At 35.8% G+C, this 17,761-nt stretch overlaps 1 protein-coding gene and 1 long non-coding RNA gene across 9 annotated transcripts in view; one reads left to right on the top strand and one right to left on the bottom strand.

Moving 5' to 3' along the window:
- RORA (RAR related orphan receptor A) overlaps window positions 1-17,085 on the top strand; it is a 339,131-nt gene extending 322,046 nt beyond the window's left edge. For all 5 annotated transcript variants that reach the window (XM_015872508.2, XM_085515032.1, XM_085515033.1 and 2 more), the window contains 5 exons: window positions 1,285-1,417; window positions 2,223-2,330; window positions 3,798-3,908; window positions 4,933-5,045; window positions 6,730-17,085. In XM_015872508.2, coding sequence (XP_015727994.1) covers window positions 1,285-1,417; window positions 2,223-2,330; window positions 3,798-3,908; window positions 4,933-5,045; window positions 6,730-6,894 — 630 coding nt within the window. In that variant the 3' untranslated portion in view covers window positions 6,895-17,085. The remainder of the gene's footprint in view (window positions 1-1,284; window positions 1,418-2,222; window positions 2,331-3,797; window positions 3,909-4,932; window positions 5,046-6,729) is intronic.
- The window catches only part of LOC116653922 (uncharacterized), a 43,067-nt gene that overhangs the window by 23,687 nt on the left and 1,619 nt on the right, over window positions 1-17,761 (bottom strand). For 3 of the 4 annotated variants that reach the window (XR_004308559.2, XR_014934198.1, XR_014934196.1), the window contains exons 3-4: window positions 8,802-8,868; window positions 5,422-5,492 (exon numbers count right to left, since the gene is read on the bottom strand). This is a non-coding gene — a long non-coding RNA (uncharacterized LOC116653922). The remainder of the gene's footprint in view (window positions 1-5,421; window positions 5,493-8,801; window positions 8,869-17,761) is intronic. The other variant, XR_014934197.1, reaches the window with a different exon arrangement.

The following is a 17,761-nucleotide window of genomic DNA, read 5'->3' as shown; positions in this document are numbered from 1 at the left end:
AACAAAAATGAAACAAAAAAACCTGCTAGAATCAAGATGAGCAAGGTGGTTGCAATGTGGTTTGTGATTTTGAATTTATGATTTTAACCATAAACACAGGGAAATGTAAAGCTCTGGAAATACATTTGTCTGTAATTGATAAAATGGGATATAAAACTAGAGAATTTTTTTTCTCGCCAACATGGCATGCTATTTACTATTGTTACACTGTAATCTCCCTAATCATTCCCACATTCCCCCCCAACAACAAACTAGTTCAAAGCACCAGGTTATAACTGTAGAGTCCTTTACAGCTGACCTGTGAAATACTGATCAATACCAGGACATGCATCGGTCTTACTTTGTTTCCATTCCTATCTGGTAATTGAAAACCTGAATAGGAGCCAGTCAAAAAGCCATTGGCTTGTTTGACACTTTATAATTTTGCATGGTATATTTAGTTTTGAGATTATAAACTCAGAACTCGGATTTCCTGCCTTTGGTGCCTGGTTGTATCCCTGATTCATTCTACAGCTGTCACAGTATTTCAGTTTCACCTGTAGAACAGCAGCAAAGTGCTGCCATGCCTCCAGTAGGTATTACAAGATTTATTCAATGCTTGCATTTCCATTATGCCTTCCATCTACACACTACTGCCAAGTGGCTACTTCTGGAAAGCTATCTTGAGAAGCACTATTAAAGCACACTTCTGAATATATTTTTTTTTCATTTCCACAATAAAAAACCCCACAAACCTTTAAGAATATTTTTTACACTTGTTAAATGCTCATTCTGAATTATTATTAACATCTGAGAAGAACACTAATTGCATGCCTTCTTTGTTATTAACAAGATGATCTTCATATATGTATACTTTATATGTATCCTTATGAAGACCAGCTTGTTAGATAATTTACATTTAGTACAAAAAAAAAGAGAAGTTGATAGGAAAAATGTGATTATGCACTGCTAGCATAAGTTGGTATTTGCTTTTGATGCAGTAAGTCCAATTACCACTGAAATCACCAGCATCACTATACCTAGATATTTTTGACTTTTGAAATTAAAATACTGCAACCTGGATCTCACTGCCATCACTGAAGAAGTTTTATGTGCTTGCATTTTCACTCGTCCCCATGAGGCTTTGTCTTTGAGGTTAACGCCCCTTTTCTTACAAGCAGACTATAGCCAGAGCTGCTAGAGAGAACTTGCTCTGCCTAGGTTTTGAGCTCAGTCTTTATTTTATGAAATGGGCTATCCAAACTTTAATTAGTAACTTTTCAATTTTTCTTCTCTCTCAAACAGCAAAGGGAGGTAATGTGGCAATTATGCGCAGTCAAAATAACAGAAGCTATACAGTATGTAGTGGAATTTGCCAAACGCATTGATGGCTTTATGGAACTGTGTCAAAATGATCAAATTGTGCTTTTAAAAGCAGGTATGTGAGTGAATTTTAAGGTCTACTTCTATTAGTTTTGACTGAGGAAAGTGCTACCTATATAGTGTGATTATGTATATATATATATATATATATATATATATATATATATAAGTATATATATACATATGTTGTACTATGATAATTTAAAATAATACAAGAAAAAAAACCTTCTTTGTCTTTGGTTGAAGTAATATGCTTTCTTAGTTACTGTGGATGCAACAAGTTCCATCTAGTGGAAGATGTCCTTGCTTGCGGCAGGGAGGCTGGAGCTTGATGATCTTTATGATCCCTTCCACCTGAAACCATTCTATGGTGCTATAATGAGTTCAAGTCTGCGTATGAAGTTCTCATTGTGAACTACAGAAGCAATTAAGTGTGAAAAGATGAATATTTTTTTTATTTGACCTATTAGTAGTGAATAATATATCTCAAGTTTAAAGTCCAGATTGTTCTACACGAGGTGCTGTACAAGTAATGCAGTTTACAGATATTGAACAAAGCTGTCAAAGCTTCATGAGTACAGATCTAAATGAACTGCTTTGACTTCAGAGACTTCATTACTCTAATAAAAATATTTATTAGCATTAACTAAGTTAATTTAGCAAAAACTTGTAAATGAGTTTATGGGAAATAATTTAATTATAAATTTAATTAAAAATCAAATTATTCTTTGTTACGCCATGGAAAACTACTGCCCTAGTCAGTCCATGCTGAAGGCAGAGCACTAGATAATTTTTATCTCGGTTCTTGCAACTGAAGTCTCTCCACTTAAATAGTCAAACATACATTGTTTCTGTTTTAGGGTCTTTAGAGGTTGTGTTCATCAGAATGTGCCGTGCCTTTGACTCCCAGAACAACACAGTCTACTTTGATGGCAAGTATGCTAGCCCAGAGGTTTTCAAGTCCTTAGGTAAGGAAATACCAAGTATTGCATTTTAAAACCACACAAAGAAACAATGAGGTAGAAAAGCATGAGGACAGCTGCCTTGAAAAAAATAGAGACTGTAGTATTCAAATTTAAAAACAGTTGAAAAGTTCAAACTGCTTATTTTGTAAGTAATTGTGCCAGATCTGTTTGAGGCCAGGCTGATTTCAGGAGTTGGAGCAGCTTAACTCCTTGTAGTGCAGGACTACTGGTATCAAAATCCAGCACTTTCCTTACTTGTATCAGGGTAGAGCAGTTCGGAGGCGCTTGTAAACAACTAAAGCCCAGATGTCTTAACTCGTGTAAAGCTTGATGTATCCAGGTGAAAAGGAAGGGAAACTTTAAATTTAATTTCAGATATACTGACTTTACTGTTTTTAAGATGTTAAGTGTCTTACAGTATGCAAAATCTAGTTATTTGCAGGTTAAATACTGAAATACTCTTTTTATTTTTTATTTTTTTTTAAATTAAACCATAGTTTACATTTTTATTTCTTCTTGTCTTTATACTTTTGCTAATTTTAAAAGGAGGTATTTAACTGGGTAAAGATTTGGGACGTAAGCCATTCTGGAGGGCAGTGAAAAATGACAGTAACAATATGGCAATGAAGAAAGCCATACAATTGCGAAGTATTCTCTGCCTTTTTAAAACACTGCAAGGTATTAGAGTAGAAAGAGAATTAAAGTAGAATTGTTTCTGAGTAGAAACAATTCAGATAATGCAGATATCAGGTACGGGCTTCTATCTGCTACTAGTTCCAATGGAGCCTAACTTTCAGCTGCTACTGAGTACACTCAAAAATTTAAGCTAAGCTGGGGGATGAGATCTGCAGAGGAGAGCCCTATTCCAACAGAGGTTGCAGTCCCTTTCAAAACAAGGTGCAGCTTTTATGTACTGCATAACAGCATGTGTAACAGCAGCAGTAACCTGACTTACACCTGTGTGAGCAAGAGAATGGATGAAAGGAGGCACGATTCTTTTTCTGCATGAAAAACTTTCAGACCTTTGCTTCTCCTTTCGCTCCTGCATGTACCTTGTATGCCTCTTCCCCCTCCCTCTTCTATGTACTCAGTATTTGTAAAATCAACATTTCTCAAGTATACATTTCAAACATCCAGTCCACGGTGACATGAGAAGCTTTCACGTAGAAAGGCAACAAAACCAGAACAATGTTGAGCTTGAAAATGGCTTGGTTTTTATCTGCATTTACCCCAAAAGCACAGAAAAGATGCAATGCACAAAACCTTCAAAGTACTGGTTACCAGGATGTGATAGCTGGGGACTTGTGGGAATGGGGTGAAGTTCAAGCATAACTGATATCTCTTGTTCCCAAGGGGGAAAAGCATTTACCTATTAAGTATTTTACATCAATTTTTCAACTAAATCAGCTGCTGTGTGACTTTGAAGTAATTCTAAACAGTTTGGCATGAGCTGTACTTTCTTTTTGGCAGGTTGTGAAGACTTCATTAGTTTTGTGTTTGAATTTGGAAAAAGTTTATGTTCTATGCACCTGACAGAAGATGAGATAGCTTTGTTTTCTGCATTTGTTTTAATGTCAGCAGGTAAGAGAGAACATATTTATTCTAGGTTTCTATGACAGAGTTCACTTTTATTTTAATGTATTTTTAAATAGTACTGCTATCATACAGTGTGAAGTGTCGACATCTTTTTGGTCCAGTGCCAGCTCAGATCTGTTAAGCAGGGTTGCTGTTTTAGTGTGGAACAAATGTACTGAGGTGGTTGCATACCATGGTAGATCAGGTATCTGTCACCTCTGTCAAACCAGGTACCGGGAATTATGGTTGCAGACATACAAGAGTCAGCCTGGGTCTGCTATACCCATAAATAAATTTCATCTCAAACAGATTCACACAGTACTTCAGGTACTGGGAAGGCTTATCAGGTTGGATGAAACAAGATATTAGTGCAGAAATTCAGTTTGTGTCTAACATAATACCCAAGGAAAAATACAGTTTTAAACCATCATAGGAATGAATGCTGGAGGAGTCTGTTAGGAACAGGGAGCTTTACTACATCATAAATAGATCCTCATGCTGTTTGCCATGCTGGAAATATGTTTGCCTTGTCTCTTAGTATCTAAGCCACAGAATGTCTTAGTACTGCCCAGACATAGTACCTAATACTTCTTTTCTGCTAGAAGTTTATGAGCACTTTTTTAATAGCTGAATATTTGCTTCTGATTTTTCTGTAATGCCACTGTAGGTCTTAGTAAAAAGATTCACTCCAACTACTTGTTCATTATGTGATCTATTCATTTCTCACTAAAAGGGGGCTAGCTTCATTTTGTAAATATCCTACATTTTAAAGAACTTACTGGCAAATAATTAATCAATCTTATTCAGATAATGCTGCAGTCTCCTTATTGAGGGCTTTATAAAAGTAATTTTAAATGCAAGTAATAAATGTGTTCCAAAAGCTATTAATTTTGAAACTCATTTCCTATGTAAAACTGTTGAAGTGGAAGGAAGGTTGCAAATAGGAACAATGAATTGGTAACAGACTATTTCCTGATGCACTGTGACTGATGTACACACTACTAGAGGTGTTAACTCCATTTGTATTTAGATCGTTCATGGCTTCAGGAGAAGGTAAAAATCGAAAAACTCCAGCAGAAGATCCAGCTGGCACTTCAGCATGTCCTACAGAAGAACCACCGAGAAGATGGAATTCTAACAAAGGTACACATCATATTGTGCCATGTCGTGTGACTGTGAAAGCACACTTTCTTGTGAACAGTGTAAATGCTTCTGTGCAATATTTGTTTTAATTTATAAACCCAGAATCCTTTGTTCACAATCAAGGTAATTAGCTGAAACCATTTGCTAAAAATGAGAAAGGGAGAAAGAATGATGTACAAGGAATATGGCTGGTAAAAGTCTGAAAATATTTTTCATGTTGAACTAAATGAAAAGCCAACAAAGTTTTTATCCCGTTTCTCTTTACAGTGCTTCTGCCATGCAGAACACTATTTCTACTACATGTAAGCTTAAATCTTCATGAAACCTGTGTCTACATGACAATTAGGTTGTGATGGCACACGGTACCCAAACTAACCTTGTTTCTCGGTACTTCATGAGGAGTTCTGCACAAGCCTTTTTCTGAGCAGTCCTTCTAAGTATTGGTGGCTAGGGAAGAGAAAAAGGATAGTACATATTATTACAGTAATCTCAAGTGTCTTCACTTTGGTGTTCAAAATGCAAAGGCAATGTGAAGGCACTAACCTTACTAATGTAGTTCCTTTTAGAACTCCCCACAGCAGGGAAGCTCATGCTTAGTTTCACTACACAGGATTAATTACTCTTAGACTAACTACAATTAGAAGCAGGACAGTACAGCCCAGTATGAAGATCTGGGCTTTCCAGATTGTCCTGATTTCATAGCTCATGTAATTATTTTCCCAGCGTATGCTTTGGATTCCTATGCTAGAAGGAGGATTCTTTCATGTGCTTTGATACAACTGTGTATAAATAAGTTCAATGAGCACCCTAGTCCTATTTTTTAAAGGACAGATGGTTCTGATCTGTTTAATACGATTTTATGTTTTACCCTTGTTTGGCATAAGTGAAAACAGACTAATCCCCATTGCAGCCTTTCAATACCTGAAGGGAACGTACACCCAGGAGGGGAGTAAACTCTTCGAAAGAGCTGACAATAGCAGGACTAGGGGAAATGGTTTTAAGTTGAAAGAGGGAAGATTTAGGTTGGATGTTAGGGGGAAGTTCTTCACTAGGAGAGTGGTTAGGCCCTGGAACAGGCTGCCCAGGGAGGCTGTGGGTGCCCCGTCCTTGGAGGTGTTCAAGACCACGTTGGACGGGGCCCTGGGCAACCTGATCTAGTAGAGGTGTATGTTTGGTGGCCCTGCCAGGCAGGGGGGTTGGAACTACATGATCCTTGAGGTCCCTTCCAACCCGGGTCATTCTGTGATTCTGTGATTCTATTGTATTGCTAGTTCCCTCCATGATATAGTGCATTTAAGAGTAATCAAGCACACCTTCTTCCAAGAGAATTGCTAAATTGCATGAGTAAAGATTCAGCCATGAAGTAGTTCCACATCAATATGGAGCTTGTGGTATCGCTTACATAGGGAGGCAAGTAATACATTTTCTTACAGACCTTAAGAAAAAGTTATTTCATAAATAGCGTTAATATATTACCGAGTAGGTTTTTAGTGGTTTCTTTATTGATTTATTTCTTTTTTCTTGTATATAAAAAAGTTATCTGTTATTACACATCTGATATGCCATTGTTAAAGCAAACAACTGAAGTGCGCTCCAATTGTTTGAGAGAGTTCTAATCCTGAGCTCAAGTTTGTGAGGCTTTGTTCCATATATGACTGTGTGACTTCTGTTCATTTTTTTACAGTTAATATGCAAAGTGTCTACTTTAAGAGCACTGTGTGGACGACATACAGAAAAGCTTATCGCATTTAAAGCAATATACCCAGACATTGTACGACTTCATTTTCCTCCACTTTACAAGGAGCTGTTCACTTCAGAATTTGAGCCAGCAATGCAAATTGATGGGTAAACGTATCACCTAAGCACTTCTAGAATGTCTGAAGTACAAACATTAAAACAAAAGAAAGGAAAAGAAAAAAAAAAAAAAAAGAGGAAAAATAAAAGTAAAGAAAACCAAGACACTTTATATGGCCCTGCACAGACCTAGGGAGCCAACACACTGCACATCTCTTGGCGGTCCGGGTCAGGCGAAGGATGGGAAACAATGAAACAAAGTTGAACTTGTTTTTCTCATGCATATGATTTCCATTTTGCCTACAAATATGGACCCTTTTTCTGTCTCAACTTCTCAATCTTTGACCTCTGTTTACACAGACTGAGGGTACTAGTATCAGAAGGTTGTTTTCTCTCGTAGTTCACTGCCCAGACTTCTGACAGAACAATCAATTTGTTGATCAGAACCAGAGAGTCCACCTAGTAATCAGCGACTGGTGTGCATTGCAGAGATTTAAGCATCAGTTTGCACAACTTGCTCATTGTTTCATGAAGGACGATTTTTTTCACCTACCACTGTTTGCCAGTAGACAGAACGGCATGAAAAGGGTCCATAGCAATAGCAACAATAGCATTATAATATATTACAGGGTAAATGGGCATGAAGACTATATATAGCAAAAGAGATATTGTTTATATATTGTTTTAATTAATATAAAATGTAGTTACTGGTATAGCTTTTCTTGTTGAATTGATAAGGCACTTTCATTTTGCACCTTTTTCTTTAAATTAAATGCTAGCGTGTTCATTGTTGTGTTGCATGTGCACCAGAAATTCAAGTTTAACTGAAAAATGGTTTTTGGCAGGTACTGGTACATTGGGAGGTATTTATGCTGCTGTTTTCCATGTTACTTTTAAGGAGAGGCTGGTCATATCCTGAAATGGTCACACAGATTTAGATTTTTTTAAAAAATTTTTTAAAAAGGCAATTTTCTGAATTAAAATCAGCTGTTCAACTGTTAATTTAACAAGTATTTTTCCTTTCAAATCTTTCAAATCTGGATGTTTAAGATTACATACCTAGACTCAGATTTAGGCACAGCAAAAGCCTCTTTTTCAAAGGTGCTGAGTTTCTGTGGTCAAACTAAGCCATTACAGATCACTTAGAGATAGAAAAATGTATCATCCTTGAAAATCAGGCTAGTAAAGTGTACATCTACCCACCGTAAATCCAGATTTGAAGGTATTTACTCAAGTCTGTATCTGCAGTAAAAGTATGTGTGTGACATGTAAGTGTAAAACCAATTTTTACACATAATGTAACATACTTTTATACTCTATATTGTAAACAATGCATTGTAAACACCAGACTCTGTCCTATCAAAATTCATAGTTTTAATTCTGTTTTAGGTGAGATTAGAACCCATGTTCTTCAGACATCCAGCAGTTCAATTTAAAGTAGCTGAACAGAATGCTGACTATTGCTCTCATTATTTACATACGTGCACTTTAAAGTTTAACAGATGAGGAGAGACTAATATAAAGCACCATTCCCTGTAGAGTACTGTCTCTGAGTCAATTTAGCAAGACTAGAAATTAAACCAAGTTCTGAAGGGAACAGATCCACAGCGAACAGTATCACAAAATAAACTGTGACTGTTTGAGCCAGAGGATTGTAATTGCTTTGGATGAGATGAGGAAATACAACCAGAAGCCTTGTAGGCCTGTGTGCTTGCAAGTTACTGATGAAATATGTTGCAAGGAAAAAAATAAAAATTAAAAAAAAAAAAAAGGGTAAGAAAAAATGTGATCCACTGCTTTAATTACCAAAAATAATAAATCTCTTACATATAGTCATTGAGAAGTAACATTGAACTGAAGAACAGAAGCACAGCAAAGAGTAACTATTTTAAAAAGTAGAATTAGGCTAGTAGGTTATTACAAGCAAAACAAAAGTTTTATTCTATGATTTGGAAATTTTACCTTTGGAGTCGGCTTGAGCCACAGCATCTCTTGATGTGCTCCATCACAGCACTTGGCTCTCATCCATCTATATGGATCAAAATTGAGATTATGAACATGGCATCTTTACCCTTCAAAGCAGTGTGGCCCTGTGTAATGGCACAGGAACACAGGCACCTCTGTGAGCACCTGGATGGAGGGACGAGTGGGCTTTTGGAAGCCAGCCTCATGCTGCTCCATCCTGCTGCTCCAAGGATGCAGCTCACAAGCCCGCACACTGCATTCTTGCTGATATGCTTTTCCTAGAATCATTGTTTACTTTATCAGAGTAGCTGTCATGATACAGTACTTTGATTCCAATACGTGTTCCTATTTTTAAAGCAATCTTTTCAACAAACAGATGTTTTCTGAATATGACCAGCCCTAGGTGCTAGTCCTTTAAAGATCAACTAAACTTAATTTCAGTATCAACTAATGAATAATGAGGTAAGACTCGTACTTTTTTAGAGACTAAGATACAGCTCCTACTTTTGACAAGAAGTAGATTACCAGGCAAAATACTTTGGGATTAATTTTCAGTCACATCCTTTACTTATCTATTCCTGAATAGTATTACTACTTTAGCAGGCCCGTAGGTACCAGTGGTTTTGTTTGGTATCTAATTCAGAATATTTACACCCATAAGTCATTGACAACACGGATTTTTGGAGTATTTAATAATAAAATACATAACAGTAGAAAGGTTCCACATGGGGCCTTTGTTGAAAGCCTGTTGTATCCAGGATTGGCTTGTGACATGATCTTCCATTCCAGGCTGTGCAGCATCTATGTGCTGTCATTTTTGTCAAGGGGAGCTCCCGTGTACTACTAGCACCTTTTAAAATCAGGCTGTGTGTACATACCCCAGTAAGTCTGCCTTCCTGAACACAGCTCGCAGCCACTTGGCGAGAGAGTGTTACTCGTTTCGTTTTGCTTGGCATAGAGAGGGGAAAAAGGGGATACAGCATGGCAGACATACTGAAAAGACTGCAATTGCCTATGAGGCAAAGGGGATGTCAAATAGCCTCAGAATGGCTGGTCAGAATGGCTGCCATGGAAGAACCTGGTGCAGCAGTGGAAATGCACCCTGCAGAACCTCTGTGACTATGGCCTGGTGTCAGACAATCAACTGAATATTCAGTTATAAAAAAGAAACATATTGGGAGTGAGTGGATATTCACACAAGTATTTTCGTTATCTGGCCAGCTGACTACAAACAAAAATGTGAGGACAGCTGAAGACAAAGTAGTACGTTGCTTACGAATGACTGTACGCTAAAGTCTGCGAAGAGATTTTCATTGGCTTTTCATCTATCCGCAGAGATGTTCCTGGGCTTTCTAGAGAAGAAGTAGTACAGTATACTGTCATTTGAACAACCCTAATATACTTCAACATCTCTAACATTGTTTGACTCTTAAAAACAATGGGATTAGGAGAAAAGGGAGGCTGTTCTTAAGTTTGGTTGCTCTTTATTAAAGCTTATCTATCCTAGTATGGATACCAAGATCTCTGTGTGTGTATGTGCACCTGTGTGTGTGAGAGGGAGTACTGTTATGTGCACACATGAATCTATGTGTGGGTGTGTGTGAGTGGCTGCTTCTAGGCTGGTAAGTGTCAATGGAGAAAAAGAAAATGTATTCAAAATACTTAAGTCAAAAATAGAAGGTGAAAAAAAGATTTATTCTATACAAAGCCTTGTCTGGACCACTTTAGAGAGACTTCTATTTTTTTAACCCTTCTATAAATATTTGATGGCACTTGAAATATTCCTGCAATAAAATGTGATTTGTGTAAACATGAAAAAAAAAAAAAAAAAAAAAAGATTTTGTAATGTGAAACAATGAAAGAAAGTAATGTAATTTTTCTAAAAAACAGAAAAAAAAAACAAATGAACGAACTTTGTATTATTTTCTTGATGGAATTTGTCTATTTGTCTTTGGAAAACTTTTTATTTCATTGAATGTGCCATAGTAGAGGTGTGTGTTTCTTTTTCTTTATTTTTTTTTCATTTTTTACATTGTAGATGTAAGGAATAGCTGTGTTCCGACATTCCAAAATGCAAGATGACATAGCAGTCATGATTAAAAGGTTTGATTAGTAAGCTTCAATCATCGTTGCTTTTTTTGCACATGTTCTTCATTCCTCTACAGTGCAATATGTACATAGAGCACTTGCGGGTGTAACCTTGATCCCTCAGGGAAAAATACATATTTGTACAGGATTTTCTTTTTTTTTTTGCCTTTTTTTTTCTTTTTTTTTTTTCTTTCTTTTTTTTTTTTTTTGCTAAGGAATGTCGATTGAATCACTTGTCTGTTGTTGAGGGGCAGCCAGATAATAATCCTAAACCACTGTCACAAAACTTTGATTGTTTAATAATTTTGTGCCCTTTTATTATTTAAAAAGAAAAATAAAAGTTATTTTCTGACAGTTCTTTGTGCTGATTGGTGAAAAAAAGGGTAAATATATAAGCACCTTATGATTGACTTAACTGTGAATGACAATCCATCTCGTTATCAACAACAGAAGCCCTATCATTTTGGAGCTGGGGTTAAGAGTCAGAAACTAATGTGCTCAGGGATCTTCTAAAACTCTTCAACAGGGTGGCCAGTACTACTGGTGGGACAAATTCTTTAAAAAAAAAAAAAAGAAAAAGAAAAAGAAAAAAAATAGAAAAAAAAAAAAAAAAGTGAGTATTTCTTCCTTTCCCTTCCCCCTCTCCCCACAGGCACAAAAAAAAATGGACAGATTTCTTTTTTAACCAAATGCTCAATGTGTGCCTCATTCACTGATGCAGCCTATCTGCTCATTGGTCTTTATTATGTTAAAAACAACGATATTCCAAACAATGCAAAGGTTTTGCAATCGTACTTAAGAAATTAATGCTGGCCCATTAATAGTTCACGACTGAAATTTAATTTAAACAATCTCTGGATGTTCTTATAACCACTGGAGAGCTTTTCCAAATTAATTTCAGTGTTTCGCAATAGAAAATTGGTTTTCAGTATTCAAATAATTGTCAAACCAAACAAAGCAGTTTATGGTAGTACAATATGAATGGAAAGGCAATTATTTTGGCAATAATGTCACATAAACTATGAGAACAACAGTTCGGACCTTGTCTCTCATTGTTGCTTGTGCTTCATGGTAAAGCAAAAAAATATATAGATATATATATATATGACTGGAAAGAAACGAAAAGACCGAAGTCTTTTTCGTATCTCCTGCAACAATTGCAGCAATTTAAAATGATCGCAACAGTCACAAAAAACAGCTATATCTAATAAGTCTCTAAGTGCCAAATTATGTGATTCTGGGAGCCTGTCACAATTAGTCTTGTTCTGTGACTTCGCTTTCTTTTGAGAACACAAGCAGGAAAGTAAATAAGTAACTGTGTACAAAATGAGCAACATTTCAAGAGTTCAGATAGATCAGGAAGAGTAAAATTGTCCATCAAACGTGGATTTTTTCATGAAAAAATGTCAGTTCTCCAGTATCTTAAGTTTGGGATTTTTCCACTGGATTTGTGGCTTCCAGTTGTTTACTTTGTGTTTATAGTAATTAGGGAAACCTTTCTTAATATTTCCCAAGCTGACACTCTAGCTTAGCTTGGAATGGCCTTCTAAGGCTGATGTTGCTTAGCAACTATGACTCTTGATTAGTTGGGTGTCGTGGTATCATCACTACAAGAAAATCCCCGCTACTGTTGATTCCCAACAGAAACTATCCTCCTCATACTTGCTCATCAATGAAACATACTGTTCATATGTGCAGTATACACATAACTTCCTAGGGAACATGACAGTGACTTATTTTGGGCTCTAAGGATTGACACAGACATTCCCCACTCTGTACTTGATGAACAAACAGGTTGCCAGTCCAAGCTGTGTAAACAGCTTATCATTTTTTCCTGCAAATTCCTGAAGTCCCCAGGTAGAGAGATTTATTAATACAAGTGTTAGGAACAGCTCTTAATATCCAGTATCCCAAAAATAAGAAGCAATTTGCTCTTAGTACTTAGCATGATCTGACACTCTACCTGTGCTAGCTGATTTAGATTGCAAAGAGGAAGCATCTTTATTTATTTTCCTTAGCTGGAGATGAGTAACGGCTCAAAATAGATCATTATTAATGCTAATATTACTTTAAAAGTTGCATTCCATGAATATATTTGAATTTTAACCTGCTATTTTATTATTTTTTTTTTGCTTAAATATTCCTGACAGTAAATCATTTGGTGGAAATGAGGGCAAATGTATAAGGATACCAAATACAAACAAAAAAGGAGTATTTGTTAAACAATTGTTGCAGTATGTGCTTTAATCCTAGTACTGTGCTAATAGCTCACTAAACAATGCTAAGTCACTGGACTTGAGGGGAAGAATATCTAACACGTAGGTTAATATACTGTCTATTTTTGGAACTTTATTCAGGTACTAAATAGAACTTTAACATCAAAATAAAAGCTGTATTCTACCTATTTCATACGTAGTGTTGCTGTTTGTCCTCTTGGTGGTTTTTTGTTGTTTTTTTTTTGCCTTTATCATCGGTAGAATATAGCAATAACTTTATAGCAATAAGTAGGCTATCCAAATAAGAAATAGAACATGATAAAGGCTTCAGATCAGTATCTGTAAGTTTTGTTCTGCCACAATATTCACTTTTTTGTCTTCCCTCATAATCTCATTACTTCTTCAAGCTGAACTTTACAATCAAGTTATTCAACTTGACGTGTGACATCACACCTTTTTGTTAACACCTGCATGTTTTCAGTGTTTATTACATCCTTTGTACACTTGTTTTCCTGTAAGTCAGTGTTTCTCAAGCTTTCTGAAAGCACAGTCCCTCGGGGCTATATTTTTTTTTCGTAGGGCTCTATGTGTTGGAACTAACAAACATTAGGCAGTGAGAACCAGCTGGAATTATCAGCTGTCTTTTCTAACAAAGCAACTGAGCTGCTGCTGGTACTGAGCAGTAGCAACTCCACGGCTTCTGCAACAGCCAACTGCCAGCTCTTCCTGCTCCTCCTCACCTGGAGCTGAGCTGCAAGCAGTGAGCAGGATGAGCTCCCTGCCCAGCGTGCTTGTCTGCCGTGGTGAACAGAGCTGCTACAGTTACACAGAGCCGAGCTATGTTTGCCTGACATACAGTATTGCGATAGTAATCTGAACACTTTAGCAACTTTCAAGCGGTTGTGACTTTCAGTTTGAGAAACACTACCCTAAATTACCCCCACAGAGTCTTAATGTAAATGCATCAACTTTACAGGAATTTGCAATCTGTAATGCTATCGTTTCTAATGCAGAGAATTCATAAGCAATACAGTGAATTTTATTTCACAAAAAGGCATACGTACTGTACACTTTTCTAAATCCAAAATGTTCCTCATTTCTACATTGATTTAGAAACAAGTTACAGAACAGTGGTGACTATTTGAAATATTAGGACATTAACTGGCTGCTTCTATATATGTAACTGTACTGTCTTGCCTGCTCCTTTTCTGGAGATGTGTTTTTGTATTGGACGTTTGGGCCAATGGGAGGCTTCAAGCTACAATGTATTTTCCCAGTTTAAATATATTTAACAGATGACAAACCCCAGACAAGGCTTTTTAAAATGTATAAAGAACTGCAGTGTTAGGTGGTTTATTTGCAAACTGTTTTCAATGTTGTCCATTTTTATGGCACCTTTAACAATATTCTTGTTTCCAAAGTACAAAAAAGGTTAAAAAATACTCTAGCCATAACTGAATGTCAAGCAATAAAAACAAATGACTTTTTGTGCATAGATTTAAAAGAAATACAAGTTTTAGACATCTGCATGTAAATGCAATCTCTTGTTTACTGCTTTCTTAAACTTGAGCAACTGATTCCTTATTTTACTACTAATTTAAGGACTTGTAATGGCCTGTAAACATTTTATCTTGCTCTATTCTTTCAACTCTTAACTTTGTCTCTGCTTTGGAGTCATAATATTTAATGTTGTTCTGCTCACCTCTATACAGTTAACTTTTTGCTTTCATTCTGTATAGATAAAAGTTATACTATAAACAGCCTACACAGTGAAAATATTTATCTGTTTATCAAATACCACATTATGCTGTATAATATCTGTTTTACTATATAATCTATTTTAGACATAGCTGTTTAGAACTAGAGTGTGCTATTTTTGTGTTTTTCTGACGTGTGGTGCTAGATAAGTTACTTTTGTGAACAAAAGCAAACAAAAACCCCTTTTATTCCTAGACAATACCACCTTTGGGTCTTGTTAATTTCACTGAGTATAACTATATATAAATATATATATATTTGTGTATATATATATATATACACCTACATATGCCCAACAAGTACCTGTATCAGCGTACAAGATTTGGGACATGGTTCTCTCTTTAAATGCATAGTGTCATTATATAAATTATTCTATAGTATATTTAATAAGGAGAAAATTACTTCACCGGTACGGATACTTGATATCAGATGTAGAATTTTTTTCTACATTATTAACATTAATAAAAATGTTCTGTCCAGTTTGTTATCTTTTCGGTTACTAAAGCAGTCCGCCTGTGTCGTATCAGAAAAAAGCAAAAGCATCAAATCTACAAGAATAAAGTATTTACGATGTGCTGTCTGTCTGAAAGGGAGGTAGTTATTCGGCTGTTCGGAGAGTACTATCTGCTTGTGGCATCTGCTATTTATTGGTGATGTTCTAACGGGTGCCTTCCTCCCTATTCACTCTAAGTAGGATCTGCACACACTCAAACTGTGGATGTCACTAGGCCATGCCTACATGCTTAACTCCAGTTACTGTAAATAGGAATTTTCTGTAAATCTTCCGTGACAGATTGATGGCTACATTCAGTCCTCGGGTATGCTTTAGAAATCACGCATACATATCTGAGGGCAGCCATTAGCAACTGAAGTTAACTAAGAAGTGGAATTTGCAACATTCTGTCAGGTCTGGGGGTTTTGTTTTTATTTTTCATGTATACCTTAATTTGCATAGTCACGTACCCTTAAAATTATTCCTGTCCCCTGCTCCTTTCATTCTAGATACTGTTTTCGTGTTAATTCTTAAAAACTGATGGATATCAAATATCTAACTAAGGAGGTAATTAACCTTTTAAATATTTATTAGAATTTTTCTGTAATATTACTGAATTTATAAGATCTTTAGCAAAGATTTTTGAGCAATTTATTAAATACAATTGTTTCTGTTTACTGCACTTTTTGATAATAGAAGGTAGTGAATTTTAAAGCCATGATTCTTGGCTTCCATGCACTGCTTTTATACCCTCAATTCAAGGAATATATATATATAAATAATTTTTTTTAAACAGCAAACATACTGTTGTCCTAAAAATAAAATACAAACTTTACTGCACCGTGGGTATATTTTCATAAGTGGAATGTTTAATTGCAAACACTATCAGGATAATGATAAAAACCTCTTGAAGCTACAATCTTATTTAAATATAAGCCATGACAGTTTTATTTTCCCTTGTTGATTTAAGTCACCTTTTGATATTTTGAAAAAGAAAAGGAGTCGCACTTAAATTTGTATGTACTAACTTATACGTAACGCTATGAACAAGTTCTTCCTGTTATTTTCGTTTTAATAGTTTGAGATCTTTATGCAAAACCATTTGGTTAACATATTTTCCCTGTTGACTAAATGTTCGACGTAACAAAACCAGAATCAATACTGATTTCAAATATACGTCAGTTTGAGGATTAAGCACATGAACTTCAAAAACCTCGTTGAGTGATACGCTCAGATTGCTGTAAATACACACAACTTTAAATGAAATGATACTGTACATGTAAATGTATGCTGTCCGTTATGTGTACAGTATGTATAAATTCCTTTTCTAGCCACCATAAAACGTAAGCCATCAAGAGGAATACTAAAGTGGTATTGTACTAAACCTTTGCTAATGATCTTTACCCAGTCACTTAACTTTTCACTTTCATGGACCTTTCCGACTCACTCTTATGATAGCCTGCTTATATTCCAGTTTGTTATTTTACTCGGTCCCGATAAAAAAAGTATTTTGATTCATTTTGTAAATATGACTGTAAAAATAAGAGATTTAATGTTGTCTTTTAAATACTCCAATTTTCATTCTAATATGAATGTTGTTATATTGTACTTAGAAACTGTACCTTTAATATTACATTACCTTTATTAAGTGCATTGAACACATCGATTTTAGATGTGCTTTATGTACTGTTATCCTGTAATAAAACTTCAGCTTCTAATGGAAAAATGTCTTTGCTTTTTTTTTTTCTTTTCCTTTTTTTTTTGTCAGTAGCACCTTGTTTGTTTCTCTGAATCTTGACGTGTATTACGTTAAGTCTTCAAGGAATCCACCATTACAAAATGAGCCACGACTCTTGGCACATTTATCAGTTTTTTGATACATAAATAAAGTAATGTTTGACAGCAGGGAAATGAGAATTAACATATTTTAAGTTCCCCTTTGGCCAAGAAGAGCGTAAACATCCTCAGAATTACTGTGGATCAATCCAGTTTCCCTGTCTTTGAAAGCATCATCTTCTTCTACATCAGAGCACACTGTGTCAAGCGTGCAATAGAAGAAATGTTCCTTGAAACCTTCCCAGTGAATCTGGAGATGGTGCTGTGTGCTCTGTGCTAGATCTAAGAGGATTCAGTTGAAGTTTTAACATAATTTAGGCATCAGAATTCAGAGTTGCAAGCCTCCTCTGGTGCGCTAACATTGGGACCATCTAAATGTCAACAGTAACTTTGGTTTCTACCTTACGATTTTATGCATGTAAAATTCTAATTAGACTTCTACCCAAAAACAAATCATTTTGACAGAGCTTTAACAGCTCAGTATTAATTTGCCTGACCGCAATCCAAATTAGGTGTCAACATTCAGCTTTGAAGAGCTAAATCTGAAAGAAGCCATTCACCTACAG

The sequence above is a fragment of the Coturnix japonica genome, chromosome 14 (assembly GCF_054131305.1).
Source record: "Coturnix japonica strain WE chromosome 14, WE-NBRP24, whole genome shotgun sequence".
Taxonomy (NCBI): domain Eukaryota; kingdom Metazoa; phylum Chordata; class Aves; order Galliformes; family Phasianidae; genus Coturnix; species Coturnix japonica.
The sequence above is the reverse complement of the archived record's forward strand: the minus strand, read 5'-3'. Positions and strand labels throughout refer to the sequence as shown.